Here is a 27,992-nt window from a genome sequence, read left to right as displayed (position 1 = left end):
TCAGGTTCAATATTTATTTAAGGAGAGAAAGGACAGGCTGGATGTGCTGGTTAGTCTTTCGCGGGCTTACTTGCGGGCCTGGGATCCGTGTTGTCCGGCAGCTGCACGCCCATGCTTTGTAAGAGGTTGGAAGCAGGTCCGGCCAGCCCCGCTTGGGAGCTATACGATTCCAGGATGTTTGAGACCAGGTTTAGGTCTACGTCTACTGGTGTCATCACAGCTCCTCCTGCACCAGAATCGTCCTCATCTGAATTGCTCTTGGTAGCCTGGGCTACAGATTCCTTGTTCATGGAGGGAAAGAGAATCATGGGATAATATGTCAACAGGTTGTGGTAGTTACAATGCAAAGCTAACCAACGATGTAAAATTGAATTCCAAATTATCTTAATAGAAAGTAAAAACGAAGTCTAATAAACTATGTAATTTAACACATACGTTAAAATTTCGTTCCAAAGATTATACTACACTTTTTTCGAGTAATAGTTTCTACAAATTGAATGACTTTCTTCCCTATTTTGAAAGAGCCTAAAGGAGATAAGCAGGGTAAAGACATACATTTATAGGGTGCCTAACAGTTTAAAAAAAATAAACATTAAAAACATTTTCAAAAAGAATCTACATTTTTTTTCTAAGAAAAAGAAACTAAATTTTCCTTTTTCCCAATGAAAAAGCAAAGTAAAAACCTGACGCTGAACCACAAAGACTCTGAACTGTTCCTGGAGCCTCTGAGTTCACAGGCTTGGGGGAGGATTTGAAAGATGCAACGTGACCCACTCAACGTGGTCCATGTGCACCGCTTCAGCTCTTTAGAAACGTAAAAGCTGAGGCCACGCTCCAGACATACTTAACCAGTGTCTGTAGTTTAATATGGTGAGGTGGCTCAGATCACACTACCACTTAAGAAACCTGCCTTAAATAACTCTAATGTATGGTTTCTATTAGGTTTTGGCAATATTAAAAGTGGTTATAATTTTAAATGTGGTTTAAATGATCAAAGCAAGGGAATAACATTAAGGTCCATTATGGGTTTTACTGTTGTCTCATTTGGTTCTATGACATGAGGATTATTTGTCAATGGATAGTCACAGTGGATGGCTGAAATGGATTTCAAACACTCATCCGTGAGATGCCTCTTTGTCTAGTGTTAGTGCTGGTATAATCAGTAGGATCAAAACACGACTAGGAGATGAATTCTACATTTGGCTCTAAATTTAGGAAACTTACAAATCAAATACTATTAAGACTTGAAAAATATTTGGATATTTAGAGACATTTCTCCTTTAAAAAAAAAAAAAAATCAATGGCTGAAACCAGTTTGGCTCAATGGATAGAGCGTCGGCTTGGGGACTGAAGGGTCCCGCGTTCAATTCCAGTCAAGGGCATGTACCTTGGTTGCGGGCATATCCCCAGTGGGGGGTGTGCAAGAGGCAGCTGATCAATGACTCTCTCTCATCGATGTTTCTGACTCTCTATCTCTCTCCCTTCCTATCTGTACAAATTCAATAAAAATATATTTTAAAAAAATCAATGTAAGCTCTTAATCGTAGTATCACATACTAATTTCAACACATCACATGATATTATTTCAAATCCTGATAAATAACAGAGTAATATAATTAAGCTTATTTTAGGAAAATAAAGTTAATAATCCATCATCCAACCAGAGTAAGGAAAAATTAGCAATCTGGTTTATTTCAAATAAAAAAAATCCAATTATCACAAACAAGAAAAAAACCACAAGATAAAATATGTTTTTAGCTGTCCTTTGTAATAGACTCAGAAAGGGAAAGAAGTTAAATACACACATACCATTTGCTTCTGGGTGGCGAAACTTTTGCCAATGCTGGTATGTGCCAGTTCCCGGTCCATCTGGGCCATGTATGACTTGAGATCATCCAGTGTTCCTTTTACAGATGCTTCTTCCCCGGACTCCTGTGTTTCAAAATCCAAGTCATCATCACTTTCTAAGCTTTCAAAGTCTTCCTCATCCTGGTCATCAGAGTCCGACTCAGGAGGCCTTGGTCCTACACCCCAACATAGAAAATGCCACTTGGTAAAAAATGTTTTGAGTGATTACACCTTTCAAAAGACTTAGAAAATTATTTGCAGAAAAGAACCAATATACACAGGCAAACTCCTTCACAAAAATCACTTCCAGAAAATGGTGCTGTTGGTAGGTATTTGTAGAAAAGTACACAAGCTGAACTGAAAGATTCAACTCTTTTTTTAAGTGAATTAGTTCACTATAAAATAAAAGCTATGATATGCATGAATAGATTTTGTAAAAATATTTTTTTTAGTAATTTCAGAGAGAAAAGGAGAGAGAAAGAAACATTAATAAGAGAGAATCATTGATGAGATGCCTCTTGCATGCCCTCTACTGGGGATCCAGCCCACAACCCAAGCATGTGCCATGACCAGGAATTGAACTGTGACCTCTTGGTTCACAGGTCAATGCTTACTCAACCAATGAACTACACCAGCTGGGCTGCATAAATAATTTTGATGTGAACATTCAAGCCATACAAAGTTCCTGTCTCGGCAGGCCAGTGGCATGCACATGGGTTGCTCAGAATTACTGCCTCACATTTCCCTCTCTTCTGAGTTAGGCATCTAACATCAAGACGGCAGGAATTCTTGTTGAAAGCAATTCAAAATTATGAAGAGAAAGCATTGTTTTGTCTTCCGAGAAATCTAATGCTCCACTGCCCACCCATACTACTTAGTTTTAAAATGAAAACAAACATCACACTGTAACTTACCTAAAATCTTATCAAAGTAATTAAGAAAAGAATCTGCATCAAAAGTGACTGGAGTTTCAGAAGGGTCTCTGCAAAATTAAAGGAAGAAAACAATTTATCTAGAACTTAACTCTTTGAAACTTTTTTTCAAGTCTTATTCTTAGGAACACTACTAGAGATACAACCTCAAAAGAGGTGCAACAAGGAAAACTGGTAGTTTAAATTTTATTTACTTTAAAATATATATATTTAAATATATTTTTATTGATTTCAGAGAAGGGAGAGGGGAGAGATAGAAACATCAATGATGATAGCGAATCAGGAGAGAGAGAAAATAGAAATATTAATGATGAGAGAGAATCACCGATTAGCTACCTCCTACAGGTCCAGGACTGGCTGCAACCAGAATTAAACCTGGGACCCTTCAATTTGCAGGCTGACACTCTAGCCACTGAGCCAAACCAGCCAGGGCTAAAATATATTAAAATAAATATATTTTAACCAATATAAATATATATATATTGATTTCAGAGAGGGAGAGGGAGAGAGAGAGAAAAATCAATGATAAGAGAAAATCATTGATCGGCTGCCTCCTGCACACCCACTACTGGGAATTGAGCCCACAACCTGGGCATGTGCCCTGACCAGGAATCAAACTAGTAACCTTCTGGTGCCTGGGCTGATGCTCAACCCACTGAGCAACACCAGCTGTGCAGCAGTTTAAATTTTAAAAATCCTTATACTTACTGGTCTTGCAGGGCAACACAAATGGGAAAAACTGATAGAATCAAAGTAAAAATTGCACTTTGTTTATGCACATTTAACTTAAGTTGATTTAAGGATCTACCCACCCATTTCAAACTCCTATAAGATATAGCCAAAAAAAAAAAAGTTCTCTTTAAGAACCAAATCTTTAAAATTATTAAGAACAAACTTTCCTTTACTCTTGGTGTTTTGAAGAGAGAATATTGAACATAAATTGTATTCATCTCATGAGCTCCACAGCATCAACACTGTGAAAGTAACAATTCCATCTACCTTTTCCCCCCATTACTTGCCAAATACAACTTCCCAATTCTTCTATTATTTCCTCCCACTCCTGTGAGTTGAAGCCTCCAATATGCTTGGGGGGGAGATGAGAAGTCTGAGCTCGCTGAGAGCCGGCTGGGGAGAGCCCATAGGTTCTGGGTAGAAGTTGGAGGGAAAAGTGCACAGTGGCCCTGAGCAGCTCTGAGACGGCGGCTTTTAGACCTGCCGAGTGGTCTCTCTCAAGGATTGCCAAGGATAAGATTATTAGAACTCTGACTCCAGATAAGTAAGTTATGCCACTAGAAACCACAACAGGGAAACAAGGCATTACAAATGATTTCCTTTAAAAAAAAGAAAGTGTGCACGTGACAGGATGGAAGACTTCCACACCTTGGCTATGACTATTCAGATAAACACTTGAACGCAAATTACCGAGGCAGTTCTGCTCCTTTGTGCGTGGAGACTTTGGATATGAAAGCTTTCATGCTCTTTGAAACTTGAGTTAAGTCATAGTGCTCCTTCTCCTTGGCCACAGGCTCTTCCGGCTCTTTTTTGCCAGCAGCTTCTTGCAGTAGCTGGTCCAACTGATCTGGCGAGAGATCCAACCACTGGTCATCTGAAAGGAGAAAGCGTGATACTGCCATACCACATTCGCATGAAAGTTCTCTTGGGGAAGGACCCTATGAGACTTAGTGGAATGTTTTAATTTTTTCTAACCCATCTGCTCCCTCCTGACCCATCACTTACCATCTTCTGGGGGAAGATTAGCTTCTTCTTTCTTAAGCTCTTCGATATCAAATGGTAATGTCTGTAATAAGGTTAAGATTTCTTCACCTGGGCTCATAGCAAGAGAGCTATAAAAAAAAGAGAGAGAGAGATGCCGGGACCGGTTTGGCTCAGTGGATAGAGCGTCGGCCTGCAGGCTGAAAGATCCCGGGCTCGATTCCGGTCAAGGGCATGTACCTCGGTTGCGGGCACATCCCCAGTGGGGGGTGTGCAAGAGGCAGCTGATTGATGATTCTCTCTCATCGATGTTTCTAACTCTCTATCTCTCTCTTCCTCTCTGTGAAAAATCAATAAATTATATTAGAGAGAGAGAGAGAGAGAGAGAGGCTAGTATCCTATATAATAAAAGCCTAATATGCTAAGTGTTTGGTTGACCGGTCAGCTGTTCAATCGAACAAAGCGTAATATGCTAATAACATGCTAAGGTCACTCAACCACCCGCTATGATGTGTACTGACCACCAGGGGGGCAGACAGTTAGGCAGTCCACCAGTTGCTATGACATGCACTGATCACCAGGGGGCAGCTGCTATGACCAGTAGATTAGCTGCTGGGGTCCAGCCAATTGAGACTGAGCAAGACAAGCCGGACATGCCCTGGAGCCCTTCCGAAGCCCCTCCCCAGCTGGCCAACCTCCTGCATCTCTCCTCAGCCCCAATCGTGCCTGGCCTGTGCCCTCTTGTAACCCAGGACCCCTCAGGGGATGTTGAAGAGCTGGTTTCAGTTTGATCCCACAGGCCAGGCGAGGACCCCACTGGTGCACAAATTCATGTACTAGGCCTCTAGTTTGTTTGTTTGTTTGTTTGTTTATTTTTTATATAAGAGCACTCGCTCAGAATAATAATCACAAAAACATAGCATTTTAAAGCTGAAAGGAATTACCTAGTCTGATTTGTTTTTAAAATACAGACCCCCACCCTAGCCAGTTTTGCTCAGTGGATGGAGCATTGGCCTGCAGACCAAAGGGTTCCAAGGTTCGATTCCAAATAATTCTGTAGCTCTGACAGGTGTGGCTCAGTGGATAGAGTGTTGGTCTGTGGACTGAAGGGTCCCAGGTTTGATTCCGGTCAAGGGCATGTACCTTGGTTGTGGGCACATCCCAGTAGGGGGGGAGATGTGCAGGAGGCAGCTGAATTGATGTTTCTCTCTCATCGATGTTTCTAACCCTTTATCCCTCTTTCTTCCTCTGCAAAAAAACCAATAAAATATATTTGAAAAAAAAATAAGTTTGGGTGCAATGAAATAAGAGGGGTCAATGATGACTTCTTTGCTATTTTTACATTTAGTTTAAGAGATTTGAATGATACAAAATAGTACAAAAGATAACATAACAAATGTCCATATTCTTATGACCCAAAATTATAATATTGTTATATTTACTTCTAAATACATGATTACTTTTATACATTTAACATAAAAAAATCAAACTAGTAACATGTATATGTACTTAAAGAAAATATGTCTTTATTAATTTAATTTAATTTTATTTTTTAATATATTTTGATTTTTTTTACAGAGAGGAAGGGAGAGGGATAGAGAGTCAGAAACATCGATAAGAGAGAAACATCGACCAGCTGCCTCCTGCACACCTCCTCTGGGATGTGCCCGCAACCAAGGTACATGCCCTTGATCAGAACGAAACTTGGGACCCTCAGTCCACAGGCCAACGCTCTATCCACTGAGCCAAACCAGTTTTGGTGAGTCTTTATTAATTTTTAGAGAGAAAGGGAGAGGGGAAAAGAGAAACATCAATCCACTGTCTCCTGTGCACACCCCAACTGCTGATCAAACCTGCAATATGGGTATGTACCCTGTCTGGGACTTGAACTTGCAACCTTTCAGTGCACAGAGCCATGCTTTTATCTATTAAAACATATATACTGAGTGGCCAGATTATTATGATCTCTGAACGCATAATAATCTGGCCACTCAGTGTATATCCTATATAATAAAAGGCTAATATGCAAGTTGTCCCCTCGACCAGGACTTCAACCAGCAGTCAGGCTGGCCAACCGCCCATGTCCCCTCCCCCTGGCCAGGCTGGCCAGACCCCATCCATGCATGAATTCATGTACTGGGCCTGTAATACACACACACACACACTGAGTGGCCAGATTATTATGATCTCTGAAAGCTGTTTCCTGTGATGACTAGCACCACCAGTTCCAATCCACTCTCTACTCTAACAAATGTCATTCTGGGCCCGTGTGTGTGTTTGTGGGGGTATTTCTCTGTTGTATTTGTTCTCTTTACCTGGAACATTATTCCTACAAATACCTATTATATATGTCTTATTCCCTTACTTCGCTCAGGTCTCTTCTCTTTGGAAGGGCTTCTTAGCCAATCTAGATAAAATAGCAGCCCATTTCTCTCTCCCGTAGACAGCTTTTTCTTCAAAGCACTTGTCACCGTCTAATATCATGTAGTGGTTTACCATCTTTCTACCACATTAGTATGTAAGTTCTACAAGGGCAGGCAGACTTGGGGTTTGCTTGGATCCCCAGTGTCCGGAACAGGGTCTAGCACATAGTAGATACCCAAATTTACTTGATGAATAAATGATATACATGTGGTTTTCAATGGGGGACAAAATTGTCCCCCAGGGGCCATTTGACAATGTGTGGTGACAGTTTGGTTGCCACAACTGGGGGTGGAGGGAATCTGGCTCCTACTAGGTAGAGGCCAGGGATGCTACTGAGCATCTTATGATACTCTGGGAGTCACCCACAACAAAGAATTATCAGGTCCAAAATGTAAACAGTGCCGAGATTGTGAAATTCTGAAGTAGGTTTATGTATATTTAGCTAATCTCTAAATGAAGATGCTGTAATTCATGTATCTGCTATTGATAGACACGGAGATTGTGTGTAATTTTTCACTATCACAATCTCAAATAGTTTTTAGGAGAGGAGATTTATTTCATACAGATTCTCCTGGCTCTAATAGTTGAATTGAAAGAGAAAGTTAACTAGAGGTTGAGAAACACATAGATATTGTCATAGCTCATGGAATAAGTAATTAGTATAGCTGAGCAGTAAGAAAGGAATACAAGATACAAGATATTTAACAGGGAGAGGTCGTTCCAAGATGGCTGAGAGGTAAACACCTAGCCGCAGCCGCACACAACAATTTCAATAAAATACAACTAAAATATAAAATGGACATTACCCAGAACTACAGGAAAGTCGACTGACTGGAAATTCTACGAGAAGCAAGGAGAAAACCAGAAGAAGGTGCGGAGGAGCTGTAAAAGCCCAAGGTACGGAGACACGCGGCGCGCGGAGAGGACGGAGCCGGAGAGGAGGGAGGCCGAGTGCCTGGCTGGCGTTCCCTAGCAGGAAGGAGATAAAAGCTCCGACTGTGCTGGGCCCCAGTTCCGACTGCTCTGAACCCCAGTTCTAGGCCAGACCCCGGGGACCCAGGTTTATCCATAGGGAGCCGGGCTGTAAGGCGGATCCCCGGGGAAGCAGCGAAAGGAGGTCCGGGAGGTGCGCACATTGCGTGCAGAGAAGGCACGGTTGGCTGTGCCGCAGGATTGCCCTGGCGGGAAGGAGACAGGGGCTCCAGACTGCTCTGAACGCCACCTCCAATCCCACTACCAACTGAACTGAACCCCAATACCAGGCTCATTGGGGGAGAGCATATAGACTGTTTGGCAGCAGACGAAAATCGAGGGCACCTTTTTCTCAGAGGCGCTTGCAACGAGTACTGAAGGACCTGCATAGGGCGGGGCTGACGGAAGCCAAGGCTGTAGGCTCCACCCTGAAACCCCGCCCCATCCAAGCAGAACACAGAGACTTTTAAGGCTACCAACTCAGGAAAGCTGCGAAAGAAATGGAGGACAAAAAGTGACTGGATATAGAGTTCAAATCTACGCTTATAAGGTTTTTCAAGAATTTCCTAGAAAAGATGGATAAGACCTATGAGGATATGAAAAGGGATCAACTAGAATTAATAAGGAATCAACAGAAATGATAAGGGATCAACAAGAAATAAAGAATACATTGACTGAAATAAAAAATATTATACAGAGTCCTAAAAACAGAATGGAAGATAGCAAGAATTAAGTCAAAGAGTTAAAACATAAAGAGCCAGAAGACACTCCTCCGCAGAAGCTAGAAGGCAAGAGAATCCAGAAAATTGAAGATAATGTAAGAAACATCTGGGACAACTTCAAGCGAACCAACATCAGAATTTTGGGGGTCCCAGAAAATGAGAGAGAGCAAGATATCGAAAACATACTGAAAGAAATAGTGACAGAAAACCTCCCCCACCTGGTGAAAGAATTAGACTTACAAGTCCAGGAAGTGCACAGAGCTCCAAACAAAAGGAATCCAAAGAGGACCACACCAAGACACATCATAATTAAAATTCCAAGAGCAAAAGACAAAGAGAGAATATTAAAAGCAGCAAGAGCAAAGCAGGTAGTTACCTATAAAGGAGCACCTATACGATTGTCAGCTGATTTCTCAACAGAAACCATGCAGGCCAGACAGGAATGGCAAGAAATATTCAAGGGGATGAATAGTAAGAACCTACAGCCAAAGATAATCTATCACTCAGAATCGAAGGCCAGATAAAGAGCTTCACTAAAAAAAAAAGCTAAAGGAGTTCATCAACACCAAACCAGAATTATATGAATTGCTGAAGGGGGTTCTTTCAGAAGAGAAAGTATAATAAATAAAGATAAAAATTATGAACAACAAATACGTAACTATCAACAAGTGAATCTAAAAACCAAGGAAATTTTTTTAAAAAGCTGATGAACAATATTAACTGTTGAATATAATAGAATCAGAGGTATGGAAGGGGAGTGAACTGACAATTCTTGGGGAAAAGGGGAGAGGGGGGTGTGGGAAGAGACTGAACATAAACTGTGCACCTATGGATGAGGAGGGTGGAGTGGGAACCTGGTGGAGGAGAGCAATGGTGGGGAGGGTGGGGGGGAAGAAACATTTGTAATAATATGAACATTAAAAATTTATTTATTTATTTTAAAAAGGTATTTAACAGGCTCTGCGGTGTCAGATTCAAGGACAGCCCAGAGATCTGGGCGATAGGAGAATGGAGGTCCTATTAAAAGACAGTGGGGCCCGACCAGCGTGGCTCAGTGGATGAATGGGAGATAATGGTCAATTCCCAGTCAAGGCACATGCTTGGGTTGCCAGCTCAATCCCCAGTAAGTGGCATGCAGAAGGCAACCGATTGATGATTCTCTCTCATCATTGATGTTTCTATCTCTCTCTCCCCCGCTCCTTTCCTGTCTCTGAAATCAATAAAAAAATATTTTTAAAAAAAGATAGTGGGAGGTAGACTATGATATTAATTCAGCTATTGAAAAATTGGAAATTCAAGTATAGGTCTGAAGGGAGATGTGAGGTTGGTTTTAAACTGTTTAAAAACTATCCTGGTTGAGGGAATGAAGGTATCTCCTGCAACATAATTGAAATTTTAGACATTTAAGCTACATGCAACTTTTTGCCAATAGTAAAAATGTTGAGTTTTGATTTGGAAGCTGACTGCCTGCTTCATCCTGTTTTAATTTTTAAGAGTATATGTTCATTGATTTTTTAAAGAGAGGAAGGGAGAGAAGAGTCAGAAATATCAATGAGAAATACCCATCAGCTGCCTCTTGCACACCCCCTACTGGAAAAAGAGCCCAAAACCAAGGAACATCCCCTTGATAAGAATCAAACCCAGGACCCTTCAGTCCTCGGGCTGATGCTCTATCCACTGAGCCAAACCAGTCAGGGATTCATCCTGTTTTAGATCTTCCTAAAATAGCTAACCACAGCCCAGAACTCCCACAGGAATTAAGCACATGGTGGAGACCACACTGTCAGAGTGTGACTCTTAGGTCTGTGTGACCTTTGGCAAATTACTTAATCTCTCTTGACCCCAGCTTCACAGCTGTAAATAGGGAACGATAACATTTACTTCATAGGGCTGTAAGGGGGAATTAAATGAGTTTAAAGTGGCCTGTGCTTTCTAAGTACTGAATACATGTTAGCCATTATCCGATGATAATGGTAATAGCTACCGGTGCCAAGGATCAATGCATAACACCTCCCCTCTCCCAGCCCCAACCCCTTCAGTAATCATGATCCTTGCCATCTATCTAACTATGTAAATTCCAACTTCTGCAACTGTCCTTAATAGTAAGTAACTCGTTAAGTTCTGGCAGTGGCCTCTCTGCTGCCATGATTAAGCAGTGACAAACTCACCTTTCTGGCCGGTTTACTGAGAGCTGGAAGTAGTTCTTTGCCATTTCTAGTCTCTCCTGGTATTGTGAAGAACCTTCTATCAGTCCCTGAAAAATAATAACAACCTATCAGAACATTATTTATACAGTGTCATTAACCCATTGTACACCATAAGCGTCTGTAGACGCAGGTGGCAGACCTTCCATATGCCATGTGCATCTATTTAAAAAAAAATGTTTTCCCTAAGTGGCAGCCCCGACCAACTTTAAAATTATTTTTCATGAGAATTTTCAGCTGAAAATATTCAAGCACACCCAAATTGAGACCAATATATATTTTTTATAATATTCATTGCAAATTGATTTTTAAAAATATATATTTTATTGATTTTTTACAGAGAGAAATAGAGAGTTAGAAACATTGATGAGAGAGAATCATTGATCAGCTGCCTCTTGCACACCCCCTACTGGGGATGTGCCCGCAACCAAGGTACATGCCCTTGACCAGAATCGAACCCAGGACCTTTCAGTCCGCAGACTGACGCTCTACCACTGAGCCAAACCGGTTTCAGCGCAAATTGATTTTTTAAATTAAATTCAAAATATCGTGGCATGTGGGAATGGTTTCCATTTTGGATGTGGCAGTTAACTAGTTAAAATGACCTACTTACCAGCAACTTTCAGGGAGGCAGAGCATGATCTACTGCTCAGGAGTCATGAGGCCTGGGTCCTAGTCCCTGCCTTGTCATTAATGTGTCTGTTTGGGCTCTGGTTTCTTCAAATAAGGGACTAGGTGAGATGTAATGGTTCCTAATCATTATCACTATTAAGGTTTTTTTTTTTTCCAACTTGGAAGGTTTTCTACCATTTTCTATTAATTATTAAGAAATCATTGATTAACCAGTAATTTATAAGATAAAGTACAAATAGAACCAAAATAACAGTATAATCCCACCTTACCTATCATTTGTTTTTCACACACATGCTTATAGTGGCATTCATACTTAATATTTTACACTCATTACAAATATACTATAACCCAGCTGGTATGGCTCAGTGGTTGAGTGTTGACCTATGAACCAGGAGATCATGGTTCGATTCCTGGGTTGTGGGGTGTGCAAGAGGCAGCTGATCAATGATTCTCTCTCATCATTGATGTTTCTCTCTCTCTCTCCCTCATCCTTCCACTCTGAAATCAATACAAAATTTAAAAATATAGATATATACTATAAGTATTTTTCCATATTAGTACACAATCTTTATAATCATATTTGTATGGACTTTTCTATTGCTTTGATGTTTCCTTAAAATAGACTGTTCAAAGTGAAGGTTCTGAGTTTTAATCTTTCTTTAGCTCTTGGGACACACTACTAAATTACTTTGCAGTTAAGATTCTATTAATTTATAATGTTACCAGCAATGAATGAGTATTAATTTCACTATACTCTCAACAACACTGAATACCACTCACACCTGTTTACCTACATGAAAACAATCTTTATTATTATGCTCATATGCATACCTCTACTACTGTGAGAGTGAATATTTTAAAATAAATTTACTAGTTGGCTTTTTGTAATTTTTTAAATCCTTATCTTTGCTAATTTTGCTATTTCTTCATGTTTGCTTTACAGATTTGTGACAATCATTCATCTGATACAAACAATAATTTTTATCACTGCAGTGTTTCCCAAAGTGTGGTACGCGTACCCCAGGGGTACGGGAAGAGTTTGGTGGGGGTACGCGTTGCACCGGAGTTTGGTGGGGATATGCATTGCACCGTGCTTAGCTGCGCCTAATTCTACGTTCTCATGAGTACGAGGGGTACTCGGCGTTACGAAAATTATAGAAGGGGTACACGTATGTCAAAAATTTGGGAAACACTGCTTTAGAGAAATGCTATTCATTTTTCTAATACTGGCAATGATTCATAGACACCCCTTCATTACCACTGAATTAGAATGGTTCCTTTAAATCCTATCTCCTATAATTATGTCCCATATCAAACTTGGACCATAGGACTGAATCACTGGCTTGATTTTCCGTGAATAGCACAATTTAAAAATGCATCGCAAAGGCCTACCTTAAAGTAGTCGTTCTTTTTCAGACTGTCCAGGAAGCCAGCCCAGAGCGGTGAGGCAGTCACAGGGCATTTCTTGGAGTCAGAAAAATGGGGGCTACATTTGGAGCATAGAATCTCAAATCCGTGAGCCTAGATGGAACAGATAATATTTTTATTATTAAGTTACTTTCTTTCCCTTTAGACATGTTCAAGAACTAGGTGACTGGACACAAGAACATATGGACATTTATAACACTTTTTAAAGTTTATGAAAAATCTGACTTTATTTCCAAATTTCTCAATCTTCGTAGATTACTAAAAATTATAGCGGAACGCAAATAATACAAAACAAGATTCTTGTTCTCTTCAAAGAGATTTCTTTTCTTGCTGATGATTAACTAGAATTTAAACTTATTTCTTGTTTGCTTAAAAAAAGACTTGCAGGCTTCTTGTCGAACAGAAATTATCAATGAATTGACCATGGTCTCAGACAGAGTAAAGGGAGAAGAATCACTTCATTTTAAGAGTCCTTTCATTAAAAAATATCAATGCACATGGCAAAATAATCCAAACAGGGAGCTTCCCTGGTCACTGCAGAGGAAGCGGCTGTTGCCCATCACCTCAGAAGTATTCTCTGCTCTCAGGCAGACAGGGCGTATCTGACGTTCAAGGGCAGCACACACACTGCTCTAAACCTGCTTTTTCATTTTGTCATATGCCTTAGAGATCATTTTCTTGAGCACGCATAAATCTATTCATCTTATTTCACCATAATGTATGTTTCCCTTCTAATAGACATTTAGGTAGTTCTCAATCTTTGCTACTATAAACAATGTTCTCATGAGTATTCTCGAAGTCTTGGTGAACATGCAAAGTATATGGAGGACAGATTTTTAAAAGTGAAGATGCTGAGAAGAAGGCTTTGTGCATTTTATATGTTGAGGGATACTGAGAAATTTTGTTCCAATTTATATATCGATTAATGTTTAATAGTACTATCTCTTTCTCTATATATTTTTACTAATCCAGTATGTAGTATCAAACTCGTTGATACTACCTACTACATTTGATAACAAATGGTGAAAATACTACTTTTTAGGTTTAATTGGCATTTATTTTATTATATGAGAAAGGGTCAATATAGTTCATGTCTAGATTAAAAATCTGTGTATTTCCTATTCTCTGGACTATCTTTTTATGTCTCTAAACATTTTTCATTAATTGATTTGTATTTTTTCATATTAACTTGTAGGAACATTATATATTAAATAAGCTTTGTTATTTAAATTAAAAATATTTTCTCCATGTCTACTTTCTTTTGACTTTATATATGGGGTTTTTTTTTACATACAGAAATATTTACTATTTACATAATCAAATTTATCAATCTTTTCTAGCTTATGACTTCAAGTCATGCTTAGAATCCTTTCCTACAAAGATTATCAAAATTTCAAATTTTATGGTTTCAATTCTTTCAATTAAATATTTAGTCCAACTTGAATTTACTTTGGTACAGGTGTAAGGGACCAACTTTAATTCAGATGGCTTCAGAGTTGTCCTATCATCATTTACTGAATAATCCATCTTTCCTTATTTAAATGTTTCGCCACATTTCTGCATAAACAGGATATATTTTGCATAAATAATGCTGCGCCACCATTCTCTTAAGAGCCCTGACAGACATAGGGAGAAAATGAGGTTTTCTGTTCAGCTTTACCAGCTTCATGCCCAGCTCATGGGCCCGGTGCTGGGGATGAGCAGGAGGAGGCAGCTTGTATCCACTCCGCCGGTCTGGCATAAACCTTTGTTGCATCAGCTGTGCATACAGACACTTAGTGAACGTGACCTAGACATTGAGACACAAAAGACACAAGTCTTTTCTTAAGATTAAAATTTGAATATTATTTCATAGTTAATAACAATAGCCTCATTTATGAGTTTCATGTTCATATGAAATGCAAAGACTCCACCTATTCACTGTCAATATTTCATAGTAGTACCTTTATTTGTTTATTTATTTATTTAATATATTTTATTGATTTTGTTCAGAAAGGAAGGGAGAGAGATAGAGAGTTAGAAACATTGATGAGAGAGAGTCATCGATCAGCTGCCTCCTGCACACCCCCCACCGGGGATATGCCCGCAACCAAGGTACATGCCCTTGACCGGAATCGAACCCGGGACCCTTCAGTCCCCAAGCCGACACTCTATCCATTGAGCCAAACCGGTTTTGGCCATAGTAGTAGCTGTAATGAGATAATTAAATGAGTAATTCACATGCCATAAAATTTACCCTATTTTTCAGTTATCAATAATGAAATTCTTTTTCTTTTAAAATATATTTTATTGATTTTGTACAGAGAGAAAGGGAGAGAGATAGTTAGAAACATCGATGAGAAAGAGTCATCAATCAGCTGCCTCTTGCACACCCTCTACTGGTGCCCACAACCAAGGTACATGCCCTTAACCGAAATCGAAGCCGGGACCTTTCAGTCCCCAAGTTGACGCTCTATCCATTGAGCCAAACCGGTCTCGGCACTAATGAAATTCTTAGTAGTTACATCATATGGCAATTTTGCTGGTTAGAAGATAAAAAATAATTTTTTAAAAAATTATTTATTTATTTAAAAATATATTTTATTGATTTTTTTTACAGAGAGGAAGGGAGAGAGATAGAAACATCGATGAGAGAGAAACATTGATCAGCTGCCTCCTGCACACTCCCTACTGGGTATGTGTCAGCAACCAAGCTACATGCCCTTGACAGGAATTGAACCTGGGATCCTTGAGTCCACAGGCTGACGCTCTATCTACTGAGCCAAACCGATTAGGGTTAAATTGTTTTTTAAAAATATGTTTTTATTGATTTCAGAGAGAAAGGGAGAGGAAGAGAGAAACATCAATTATGAGAGTGAATCATTGATCGACTGCCTCCTGCACAACCCCTACTGGGGATGGAGCCTGCAACCCAGGCACCTGCCCTGACCAGGAATCAAACCGTGACCTCCTGGTTCATAGGCCAACACTCAATCACTGAGCCATACTGGACAGGCAAGAAATAAAATGTTTTATGTTATGACAATATGATCAAAAATAGCTAGGAAACATTGGGATATAAAATATGTAGTCAGGTCTCTTGAAACCTTTCACTGGATGAGAAGAAAGAAAAAAGGGAAAAAAGCATATTAACTTAAAATGAGGAAATAGCCGAAGCCGGTTTGGCTCAGTGGAAGAGCATTGGCCTGGGGACTGAAGGGTCCCGGGTTCGATTCCAGTAGAGGGCATGTACATTGGTTGCGGGCACATCCCCACTGGGGGGTGTGCAGGAGGCAGCTGGTCCATGTTTCTCTCTCATCAACATTTCTAACTCTCTATCCCTCTCAATTCCTCTCTGTGTAAAATCAATAAAATATATTTAAAATAAATAAATAAAATGAGGAAACAGAATATTTCCAACTTTTTTGAGTGAACAATTAAAATAACATTTAACACTTCAGTGAGGCAAACGAAATGATCAAGAGTGATATCTTACCGATGTCATTATCCGTGTTTCAGGCAAGAATGTCTTGAAAACACGACAGGCCCGCAGGTCAATGGGGTCCCGCAGGTAAAAGGCCTGCACTCCGGCGGCCACCAGTCGGGGGCGCTGCTTCAGCACGGCCACAATGCCCGCTGGAAGGAAGCAGTGAGCTCGATGGAGGGAGGCCTGAATTTTTTCTGGGTATCTGTGACAGAACATAATTACTTTAACTTTATAATATGTAAATATCTAGAATTTTTACATCATTTATTTCTCTTTAACATCTTATCTTGGTTCATCGATTGTGAGATAGAGCGACAAAAGAGTTAAAGATAAAAATACTGCATATACTAAAAACTGCAGGAAAGAAGAGAAAAGAAAAGTTGGGAGGAAATTGAATATTTTAAAGAAGGACTAAGGCAGTTCAATAAAAACAGAACAAAATCTCTACTATACTCTTTTTTTTTATACTTTAGAACAAGGATAAAATTAAAGTTTATTCTTCTAAAAAATGGTACAAAATACACTGCAACAAAGCTAAGAGGTTTATTTAAAAATATTTTAAAATTGACTTTTAGAGAGAGGAAGGAAGAGGGAGAGAGAAACATCAATCAGCTGCCTCCTGCATGCCCTCCTTGGGATCGAGCCCTGACCGAGAATCAATCCAGCAACCTACGGGTACACAGAAATAAATTATGTACAGAAATTAATTACGTTGAACAATACGATAAAAAATATTGATCATACCAATTGACCCACACTGGCCAGGGCTAAAAGAAATTTTAATACTGTTAAGACCTAGTGGTGCTAAATATTTAATAAGTACTGAAATTCAAATGGTTGAATTATTATGTTATTAGATCTAGGCGTTCCCTTCTGAATAGAAGCTAAAGTGTCCCATACAGGTAAGAGAATTCCACATAGACCCAGGAACCACTGAAAAAACCTGAGCATATTTGCTCCCATAAGTTTTTATTTCTAAAGCCCTCAAAATTGTAATCTATGGATATAAATAATACTTTCTAAGGTGAGTAATGTAAAAATATTCAGGTTGAATTATAACACTTTTAAATGGAAATTTAAAAAATATATAATTTCTTGATTTTAAATTATTCTATATAATAAAAGCCCAATATGCAAATTGACCAGTTGCTATGACAAGCACTCACCACCAGGGGCAGACGCTCAACGCAGGAGCTTCCCCCAGACCACAGGCCCCAGGCTAGCCAAGGAGGGTATCAGTGGGGGTTCCCCCCCCCATCACCTTACGATCGGCCCGGCCAAGGGATCCCATCCATTCATGAATTTCGTGCACTAGGCCTCTAGTTTAAGTACAATTTGGTAGTCAATTCCATGAAGAATGAAGACAGAATGAAAATTAGTATTAATCTAGGTGAAATTCTACATTCAATGAAAGATTTGAACTGTCCTAAAGCATAATGCTCCTTCACTAGCAATGAAAATGTTATTTTTTTTACCCTCTGATACGCCTATTCACAGCAGCTCGTACAGATTCTGAAGCCAAAATTTTTTCTGGGTGTGTTGAGATTATATTCAGTGCTTGTGGGATTGTTGGGGGTGCAGTCGGTAACCAGGATACTGCTCCAGGTGTCCTAGGTGCAGGAATAATGCACAACTCCCCATGGTAGAAAAACACCTGCAAAATGTTAATTTCAGTTTTCATACTAGGCACTGCAACATGATGTCATCTCCCTAAGTTTCCCAAATTTGTGTTTACTTACCCTATTAGCACTATTTTCAGGATCCAACCATTTAGGGAGATAGTCAGCAGCTTCTATTAACAAGAATTCACCATCATTGTCTTCAATCCTAATGTAAAAAAAGTTCCACTTTTGTATTCATAAAGCACAAATTTGTCAGTAAACAGATTTTTTGAATAATATAGTTGTTTATTCTAATACACTTTTTCACTCATCTTAGTAAATATCTAGGTATGTACAGTGTATAAACTGCTATTGTTAAAACAAATGTTTAAGATAGTAAGTTTGTTTTTTAAAATATGAAATGCTTCACTGAAAAAGACTATAAGATTGTATGGGGGAGTTGGAGAGAAAATAAGTATACAAATAAATAACAGTAGACAAAAGTATGAAAAAATATACAAAATACTATAGGGTTTTAAAAGAAAAAAAAAAAATCACAGATAGCCAAGACTAGTTAACTCTCTATAGAAATTAAGAGGTATTATTTGGGCCTTGAAAGATCATTTTATTTTGCTTTATTTGCATTACTTTTATTTTATTTTTAAAATATATTTGTATTGTTTTTGAGAGAAGGGAGAGATATATTGTATATATAATGCATATTTTATAATATAATATTTTATATTTTTATAAATGTTTTATAATATATAAAAATTTATTAAAATACCTATAATTTAAAGAGCTTTTATAGGCGTGGTGTTTATATATGAACCATCAATATATAAATATCAGAATCTGCATATAAAAGGTATTGCCATCTGCCCCAGGTGTGGCTGAGTTGGTTGAGCGTTCTCTCCCATGACCAGGAGGTCACTGGTTTGATTCCTGGCCAGGGCACATGCCTGGGTTGCAGGCTGGATCCCCAGTAGGGGGTGTGCAGGAGGCAGCAGATTGATGTTTCTCTCTCTCTTCTTCTCCCTTCCTCTCTCTGAAGTCAATAAAAACATTTTTTAAAAAATGTATTGCCTCCTCCTTATTATACTTGTAAAGACAGAGACTAATATATTTTATTTGTTCATTTAAAATGCTATAATTTATTAAGAAATTATTGCTAATTATTTGTAGGTGTGATAACAGTAGTATTTATTTTTATTTATTTACTTGATTTTTAAAAAATCCTTACTCCAGGACATGTTTTTTGTTGATTTTAGAGAGAGAGGAGGGGAGAAAGAGAGAGAGAAGCATGATCAGTTGCCTCCCACAAGCACTGAACCCATCACCTTTTGGTGTATAGGAAGGCACTCCAATCACCTGAGCCACTCCAGCCAGGGCAGTAGTGTTAAAATAACAATTCATATCGCTTAGACTTTCTTCCTTAAGTATTTGAAGACCAAATGGCATAGCACTGGAGATTTGCTTTAAAATAATCTTATGTGATATGGAAGGAGCGGAAGGGTATAGCTAGAATAACCATGAGTTGATAATTTTTGAACCTGTGTGATGGGAACACATGAATTCATTTTTCCTACTTTTATGTATGTTTGAAATTTCAATGTTATATAAAATTTTCAAATTTGTTGTTTTTCTTTTTGTTCTGTTGGGGAAGAGTTTGGGTGGATAGAAAAAGATCAGAATTTGAGGGCTGAGAAACTAGGACAAGCCTAAGTGGGTGAAACGCCCTCTGCTGGTAGAACTCTGTCATTACAGAGAATGTCAGTTTCTATTTTTAAAAACTGAATTAGAATTTAGTTTGCTATCTATACAATTGTTCACTGATATCTCTCTGAATTTCTTACACACATAATTTCTAAATGTTTAGCTATAGTCTAATAGACAAGTACATGGTAAAGATATCTGTGAAATACATGGGATGTATTTGTCTATTAGATATCTGTGAAATACATGGGATGTGTTTGTGTATATGGAATTATTTTTAAAGATCTACAAGAAATTGGATGATGATTACTTCTGAGAAATCAAAGCAGTATGCCCTTTGTATTGTTTGAATTTTGTTTACCATATGTCTGTGTTCTTTCATGAGAATTAAAAAAAAAACAGAAACCTAAAACAAGTGGGTTTGGTTTGAAATATTTTGGAAGGTGAACTCTCCATTGATACTTTCATTCTTCCTCGAGAAAAGGAAGGAAACACACAAGTCACTTTTAAAATCACCCCAAATCTGTAAAATTCCTACCAGACCACAGAAAAAAACTTACTAAATGGATAAAAAAATATCATAGTTTACAAGAATAAAATAACTATAATACCTTGCTACCAATTCTGGAAATTCCTTTGTGATTTGCTTTACTATATAAACAATAAGCCATTCATCCTCAATGTTATCCCCAAACTTTGTCACGCCAAATATATGAGCAGGAACACCTCCTAAAAACAAGAGAAAGGAATCATATAACCAAAGTAATTTGCCAATGCAAATAAAAATACAAACAATCATTCAGTTATACAAACAGTCCTTGGTTGTGCTCTGGAGACTATACTAGGATCAGGGGTTGCAATCCCCAGCTCCGTGTATCGGAACAAGACACAAGAAGCATGTTCTTGAGGAGCTGAGGACCCCAAAATGATAGACAACCAAGTCATCTCAAAACAAGATGACACACAGAGGTACGCACTGAGGACTTTGTGAACATAAAGGATGTGACATCTGAGTTATGCTCATCAGAGGAATGACCAGAAAGAAGTAGGCTTTCCAGAAAGACAGAATAGTATGTGCAAAGGCACAGAGGTTCTGCGAATATTAGGTAGTTAGGTTTGGATGGAACAGAATTTTTACTAGTAAACAAGTATCCAATTATATGCAGAAATTAAACAGCATACTCTTTTTATTTTTTAATTGATTTCAGAGAAGAGGGGAGAGGGAGAGAGAGAGAGAGAAACATCAATGATGGTAGAGAATCATTGATGGTAGAGATCAGCTGCCTCCTGCATGCCCTACACTGGGGATCCAGCCTGCAACACAGGCATGTGCCCTGACTGGGAATTGAACTGTGACCTCCTGGTTCATAGGTCGATGCTCAATCCTTGAGCCGTGCCGGCTGGGCATAAACAACATACTCTTAAACAACCAATGCGTCAAAGAAAAAATCATAAGAGAAAATTAGAAAATATCTTGAAGAAATAAAAACAAAAACTCAACTTATGAGATACAGTGAAAGCAGTGCTAAAAGAGAAGTTTATAATTATAAAAGACCTCAAATCAACAACCTAACTTTACACCTTAAGGAACTAGAAAAGAACAAATTAAATCCTAAGCTAGCAGAAGGAAGGAAATAATGAAGATTAGAGCAGAGATATATAAAACAGAGAACAGAAACATAATAGAAAAAATCAGCATAAATATGTTGGTTTGTTAGAAAGATCATCAAAATTGACAAAATGTTAGATTAACTAAGATAAAAGAGAGAAGACTCGAAAGTAAAAGAGGGGATATTATCACCTATTTCACAGAAATAAAAAGGACCATAAGAGAACACTATGATTGTCTATCAACAAATTGGATAACTTAGAAGAAATGGCTAAATTCCTAGAAACACGCAATCTATCTAGTCTGGTCGAGAAGAAACAAAAAATCTAAATAGACCTTGAACTCGTAAGAAAATTGAATCAATAATCAAAATTTCCCAACAACAAAAAATGCCCAAGATTAAATGACTTCACTGGAGAATTATAACAACCATATGAAAAAGAATTAACATCAACACTCCTCAAAAGCACTTACCAAAACACTGAGTAGGAGCAACTACTCCCAAACTCATTTTATGAGGCCAGCATTACCCTGATACCAGACAAAAGACAATATAAGAAAACTAGGACCAAAATCCCTGTGAATATTGATGTAGAAATCCTCATCAAAATACTAGCAAACTGAATTCAGTAACACATTAAAAGGACTGTGCACCAGGACCATGTGGAATATAATCCTGAAATGCAAGGATGGTTCAACATATGAAAATCAATCAGTGCACTACACCACATTAACAGAATGAGGTCAAACACGTGCATGTGGAGTCTCAAAAGCTGCCATGGCAAAGAACAGGCGGGAAGAAGAGCCCAGTCAACTCCTCATCCTCACCCCAGACCTCCCAAATTTGTTAAGCCAGAGAAACTCCAATTAGTGTGTCTATCTCTATCTGATACATTAACCTTCAATTTGAACTTCATCCAGAAGCAACATGGAGCTGTTCAAAATGTTAGGCAGGTGAGTGACACGATCAAATTAGTGTTCTTCAAAAGTAAATTTAACAGAATGAGGAAACTGGAGAGGCCTAAACTGGAGAGGTTAGTTAACGGGCTATCATAATCTTCTAGATGAAGAGATAAAAAGGGTCTATACAGCCCTAGCTGGTTTGGCTCAGTGGACAGAGCATCAGCCTGCGGACTGAAGGGTCCCAGGTTCCCTTCTGGCCAAGGACACATGCCCAGGTTGCAGGCTCAATCCCCAGTGTGAGGTGTGCAGGAGGCAGCTGATCAATGATTCTCTCTCATCACTGATGTTTCTATCTCTCTCTCCCTTCTCCTCTGAAATCAATAAAAAAAATCTATATATATATATATATATATATATATATATATATATATATATATTTTTTTTTTTTTTTTTTTTTTTTTTTTTAAAGAGGCCTCTACTGTAGCCAAACAGATGTAGAGAAGGGGTCACATTTTAGGAGTATTCACAGTAGGACTTAGTCCCTAACTAAACATGGTGAAGTGAGGAACTGAGCATGATTTTGAATGACTAACTAACTTGGATAACTAGGTAGATGGCAAAGCCATTAAGCAAGATGAGAGAACACTGGATAAACATGATTTTCTAGAAAAAAGGGTTGGTTTTGCATGTGCTGCACTAACGTGACGTGTTCTTGCCAATAAATACCACATGCATTTCCATGAATAGAAATTCAATAAAATTAACAGGTAGAGAAGACATTTGACAACCAGTTGAGAGTCAGACTTAGGGTCTCACAGGATGCCATGCTCCTGATTGAAACAAGATCACATGAATCGCTGTATAAGGAGAGCCTGGTCACCTATCCATGATTCTAGAGGTCAGATCTCAACAACCAACAACACAGGGAAGACAATGAAAAATCTCAAAATGCTTCTGATAGGCAAATAATGGTTATAAAGCCCAATTATTTCTCTTTATAAGCCAGGCAGAGCACTACCCAAAACAACCTTATAAAACAAGGCAACCTACTAATCACACCATCAATAGTGAGAAATACAGAGTAACAGCTAAAGATGCCTGAATCTATTTCGTATAAGTACCTAGACACATTGTGGCATAAAAAAAGTAAAGTTTAAAAGAACAGCCCCACATTTAATAATGTTGCTTAGTTCCTAAGGTAGTGACTATTAAAATGTTTTCATCAATATGAATGAAAAGAAAATTTTAAAGGCTTACCTTAATATAGGCAAGCATCACTGATCTAAATCTCCTGACAACACTGAATAAACGGTGGGCTATTATACATCACTGTTATCAGAATGACCTTAAACACCACCATACCAAATCACAATAAGTAAAAGAGCCTTTCTTACCTTTCTCAGGCTTGTATTTGAGATTGAAAGGCTGATTCTGCCAGATATACTGGACCAGCATAGGTGCGAACTGGGTCATTATTCTCTCAATATACTTCTGAAGAATCTCCTTGTGTTTCTCTGCATCCCTGGGTTCGTCTGGAATCAGGAACAGGCGGTACTCCACAGTATCTTCCACTGTAGCAAGCTTCATGTTCTCCTCCATTCTTCTCTGAAAACTACATTTGAAGTTTCAATAATATAAGCCATCTAGATTCTAGAACAATGTAGAAGCAATATACCATTCCCTAAATTATTCTAGGGGATTCCATTAACATTGTTTTCCAAAATTCAATCATCCACATACCATCATCATGATTTCTGCCTTGCTCATTTACCAAAAATAATAACATTTATTTAATGTTCTTTCAATGACAGTTTTGTGCTTAAAATTATGTTTTTTGTTTTTTTATTTATTTTTCAAAATATATTTTATTGATTTTTTTTTTACAGAGAGGAAAGGAGAGAGCGAGAGCTAGAAACATCAATGAGAAACATCGACCAGCTGCCTCCTGCACACCCCCCACCGGGGATGTGCCTGCAACCAATGTACATGCCCTTGACCGGAATCGAACCTGGGACCTTTCAGTCAGCAGACAGACGCTCTATCCACTGAGCCAAACCGGTTTTGGCAAAATTACTATGTTCTTTATACTTAAAATTATGTTACAGAAACTTGTGATATAATACAATGAAGGGAAATCCAGTGTCATATTCCCAAATTATGTAAGAACAAATAAAAAAATTTTGTCTTTGTAGTTGCAGCGGTGTGTAACACACACTTTGAGAACACTGTACTAACATCTTCTGTTGAATTACTATCCAAAGTCGCAGCTCTGCCAATGAATTAATTGCGTCATTTTTGGGTACTGTATTCTCTCTTTCTGGGCTTTTTCTTTAATTGCAGAATTAAACTGTTACTCTGCCATCTCTAGAATCCTTCCCCAACTTAACTTTTTATTATTTAAACCCTCTTAAAAGCAATCTGCCTTATTCTGAAGAATTTTGATCTATTTATAAACACTATTATGACATAGGGGAATTAAAAACTACAAAACAGCCGAGACCGGTTTGGCTCAATGGATAGAGCGTCGGCTTGAGGACTGAAAGGTCCTGGGTTTGATTCCGGTCAGGGGCATGTACCTTGGTTAAGGGCATATCCCCAGTAGGGGGTGTGCAAGAGGCAGCTGATCGATGACTCTCTCTGATCTGTTTCTAACTCTCTATCTTTCTCCCTTCCTCTGTACAAAATCAATAAAATATATTTTAAAAAAACAAAACACTACAAAACATTCATGTCTTATCCCAAAACAATTTGCCCATGGTTCTTGACCCTACAACTACCTGTCCAAATTTTGCCCTTTTTCAGGTCTTGGGGGTGAGGGGACACAGCTCTGTCATACCAGGAGGTGGAGGTGGTAGAGATCTATCTTCGAAGAGTTTCCATTACAAACAAAAGTATAGTGTAATATTGCTGCCAGGTGATGCTTTATAAACAACGGCACAGCTCTGGATGGCCCACGTGCTTCGATTTCTATATCTACTCGGCTTTCCATCGGACTAATGAGATGAGATGGAGAGGAATCTGCATCTTTCCTTTCATCACAGGCTGCCCAGATCATCCTCTGGCCTTTCAACCCAGAGGGGCAGACAGTTAATTCTACCCTCCTAGCCACCCCATAACGCCAAGCACACCTGATTGCGAAGAATTCGTGCCAGAACCAGAAGGGACTTGGAGGTCACTCGAGCTAAGCCCTCATGGTACAGATGACAAAACCGGGGGCACAGAAACGAGAAGCGACCGGGCAGCAGGGGCCTGGCTTGCCGTCTCGGACTCTTGACTCAGATAAGCTCCCGCCTTCCGTCGGACAAAATGAAGCCCACTCCTCTTACGGTTCTAGGGCCTCTCCGGCACGTCTCTGCACGTCTCTCCGCCGCCCCGCCCGCCGCGTGAGCCGCTCGGGAACCGGGAACAGCCGGCAGCCGCCGAAGCCTGAACCCCACGTCCCTCCCAGACGCCCGTCGGGAACCCGAGGCCCGCTCCGCGCCGGAACCCCCGCGGCGTGGGCACCGCCGAGCTCGGCCGGGAGCATTAGGCGGGTGCGCGGCGCCCCCGTCACTTCCGTTCCCGCCAGGAAGTGGAGAGGACGGAAGATCGGAGAGGTGGGGAAGCAGAGGAGGCGGCGGTCCGGAGTCTAGGCGACGGGGCGTGACGGGGCTGGAAGGTGGAGGGAGGGGGCCGGGCAGGAGCCGGCCGGAGGGCCCGGCCTGGAGGCCCCCACCCTGGCGTGCCCGGGCCGGCCGCGAATGAGGAGGAGGAGGAGGATGATCTCCAGATACACTCGGAAGGCGGTGCCACAGAGCTTGGAGCTGTGAGTGCTCTCGCTGCTCCACCATCCCAGCCGCGGCCGGGGGAGGCGAGGGGGGGCGCGGGCGCTCTGGGGACCCTTCGTGACCAGTCCCTCGCTCCTTCCCCTCCCAGCGGGAGAAAGGAGATTTTCTTCGGAATTCTCTCCTTCCCGCCTTGCCGGACTTTGCCCCTTCTACTTACATTTCCAGCTAAGAGAGAGCCACCTGTGCTGTCCCAGAGCTTGGCCCTCTTTCTTGGGCTGCACTTCACGCCCCACTGCCTTGGCCACTGGCGACTCGAGAAGTTATCGATAGCTGTTACAATAAAGGAGACTCTATCTAGTGCCAGGCACCGTGCAAAGATGCTTACATGTATTTGCTCACTTAATCCTACCCAACAAGAACAGCAGATGGGGACTGTTACGTTGCATTCTGCATATAAAGATCCCAGTTTAAAGGCTACTCAGCCAGAAAGTGGTGGAGCTGAAGGTGTCAGCTCCGGTGTCAACCTGATTCTGAACCCTGTGGCCATAGCCATTACATATACTGCCTCTGCATCTCTACAATTGAGCATCTGAATCCATAAGGATGTTTGCTTTTAGACATCTTTACATTTTATTTTTAAATTTTTATTGTTGAAAGTATTACGTATGTCCCCCCTTTCCCCCCATTGACCTCTTCCAGCCCCTCACACACACACCCCAGGTCTTCACCATCCTGTTGTGTGTCCGTGGGTTATGCATATAATTTGCTTTGAGACTTTAGAGAGCAAATATTTCTGGCTAAAAGACACACCTCCCACCCCTAGCGAAGTGTTGTAATTTAGTAAGTAATGATGTCATACATTTACTAATGCAGACTTTTCATTTTTGTAGCGACTCAATGAGTATAATTATCTTCAGGGGTTTTTTTTGTGTGTTTTTTTTTTGTTTGTTTGTTTTTTTCGGAAGATGCCATATCAAACAGGTTAAGATTATATAACCTATAGGTTTTGAGCTTGGGAGTTTGTTTTTAACTCCAATCCCCCAACCCCCAATGAGCAATATAATTTTAGCAACCATACAATTTATTATTAACTATACATGGAAATAAGCTTATTATTTTTCAGTTATATCCGGGTCCTGGCGAGGGTCTTTTCAGGCCGTGTGGCTTTTAGGCAAATTACTAAATTTTTGATCCCCCTTTCTGTAACGTAGGGAAAAGACCTTATGTAAAAGCGTATCTAAAGTGATGGCACGAAACTTGACGCATAGTTGAGTTGGTCCTCAGAAAGTGGTAATTTCCTGTCCCTTCCCACTTCACTTGGTACAGTAACCATACGAAGAAAACCACTCTGTGATATCTCCTTGCTTTCAGAAGCTTATGATCCACAAAGTAATAGGATATCTACATAGTAGCAGTACAGATGATAACCTTTTTAGAAATTAGAAGAAAGTTATTTCCTAAGAAAGCAAATAGGGATTAGCTAAAAATCTGCTTTTATAATAAATTGTGATTATTCAGAAAGTAAAAACTATCCATTATGGAAAAAATATAGTTACATTACTTGTTATCCTGTTAATTTGAAACTCGCTAAGATAACTCCCAAAAGATGATCCTCTGGAGGAGTCCCTTCTTGCCCTCTCTCCTCCCCTTCCCTTTGAGATTCATCAATCTGTTCCATGTTTCCATGCCTGTGCGTTGAGCATCTGCCCCCTGGTCCAACGGTTGCTTAGGCTTTTAGATAGATAGATAGATAGATAGATAGATAGATAGATAGATAGATAGATGAGCATCTGCCCCCTGGTCCAATGGTTGCTTAGGCTTTTAGATATATAGATAGATAGATAGATAGATAGATAGGTAGATAGATAATATAATTTCAAAGCCTGACATTGGTATCATACTATTAGACCATTCCTTAACACATTGCAGATGGATCACGAGAACTCTTGCTTCATATTACACAGTATTTTACAAAGTATCATACTTTAAAAGGATGTTAGCTTGTAAGAACATGTAATAAATAACTTCAAAATGCAATGGGTCACCCTAACCCG

The 27,992-nt window shown here is 39.5% G+C and overlaps 2 protein-coding genes across 9 annotated transcripts in view; one reads left to right on the top strand and one right to left on the bottom strand.

The window, feature by feature from the left end:
* ECD (ecdysoneless cell cycle regulator) lies at nt 1-26,467 on the bottom strand. Of its 5 annotated transcripts, none has more exons than XM_036437733.2 (14): nt 26,463-26,467; nt 23,566-23,783; nt 20,271-20,388; nt 18,082-18,169; nt 17,818-17,996; nt 16,352-16,544; nt 14,537-14,665; nt 12,841-12,969; nt 10,780-10,865; nt 4,518-4,624; nt 4,203-4,386; nt 2,763-2,830; nt 1,810-2,024; nt 1-281 (listed from the first exon to the last, which is right to left on the bottom strand). In XM_036437733.2, the coding sequence occupies exons 2-14, from the start codon at nt 23,768-23,770 to the stop codon at nt 51-53; spliced, it is 1,932 nt and encodes a 643-aa protein (XP_036293626.1). In that variant the 5' UTR covers nt 23,771-23,783; nt 26,463-26,467; the 3' UTR covers nt 1-50. The 5 variants fall into 5 exon arrangements, with proteins under 5 accessions (XP_036293626.1, XP_036293622.2, XP_036293623.1 ...); XM_036437729.2 differs by lacking the exon at nt 26,463-26,467 and adding an exon at nt 25,498-25,697; XM_036437730.2 differs by lacking the exon at nt 26,463-26,467 and adding an exon at nt 25,300-25,614 and having other exon boundaries at nt 23,566-23,814.
* Nucleotides 25,839-27,992, top strand: part of FAM149B1 (family with sequence similarity 149 member B1) — a 35,534-nt gene continuing 33,380 nt past the window's right edge. For 3 of the 4 annotated variants that reach the window (XM_036437737.2, XM_036437735.2, XM_036437734.2), the window contains exon 1: nt 25,839-25,976. In XM_036437737.2, the coding sequence (XP_036293630.1) occupies nt 25,912-25,976 (65 nt within the window). In that variant the 5' untranslated portion in view covers nt 25,839-25,911. Of the gene's footprint in view, nt 26,027-27,992 lie in introns of all 4 variants that reach the window. The other variant, XM_036437738.2, reaches the window with a different exon arrangement.

The sequence above is a fragment of the Pipistrellus kuhlii genome, unplaced genomic scaffold (assembly GCF_014108245.1).
Source record: "Pipistrellus kuhlii isolate mPipKuh1 unplaced genomic scaffold, mPipKuh1.p scaffold_m20_p_15, whole genome shotgun sequence".
Lineage (NCBI taxonomy): Eukaryota > Metazoa > Chordata > Mammalia > Chiroptera > Vespertilionidae > Pipistrellus > Pipistrellus kuhlii.
Note: the sequence above shows the minus strand (reverse complement) of the source record. Positions and strands in the feature narration are given on the sequence as shown.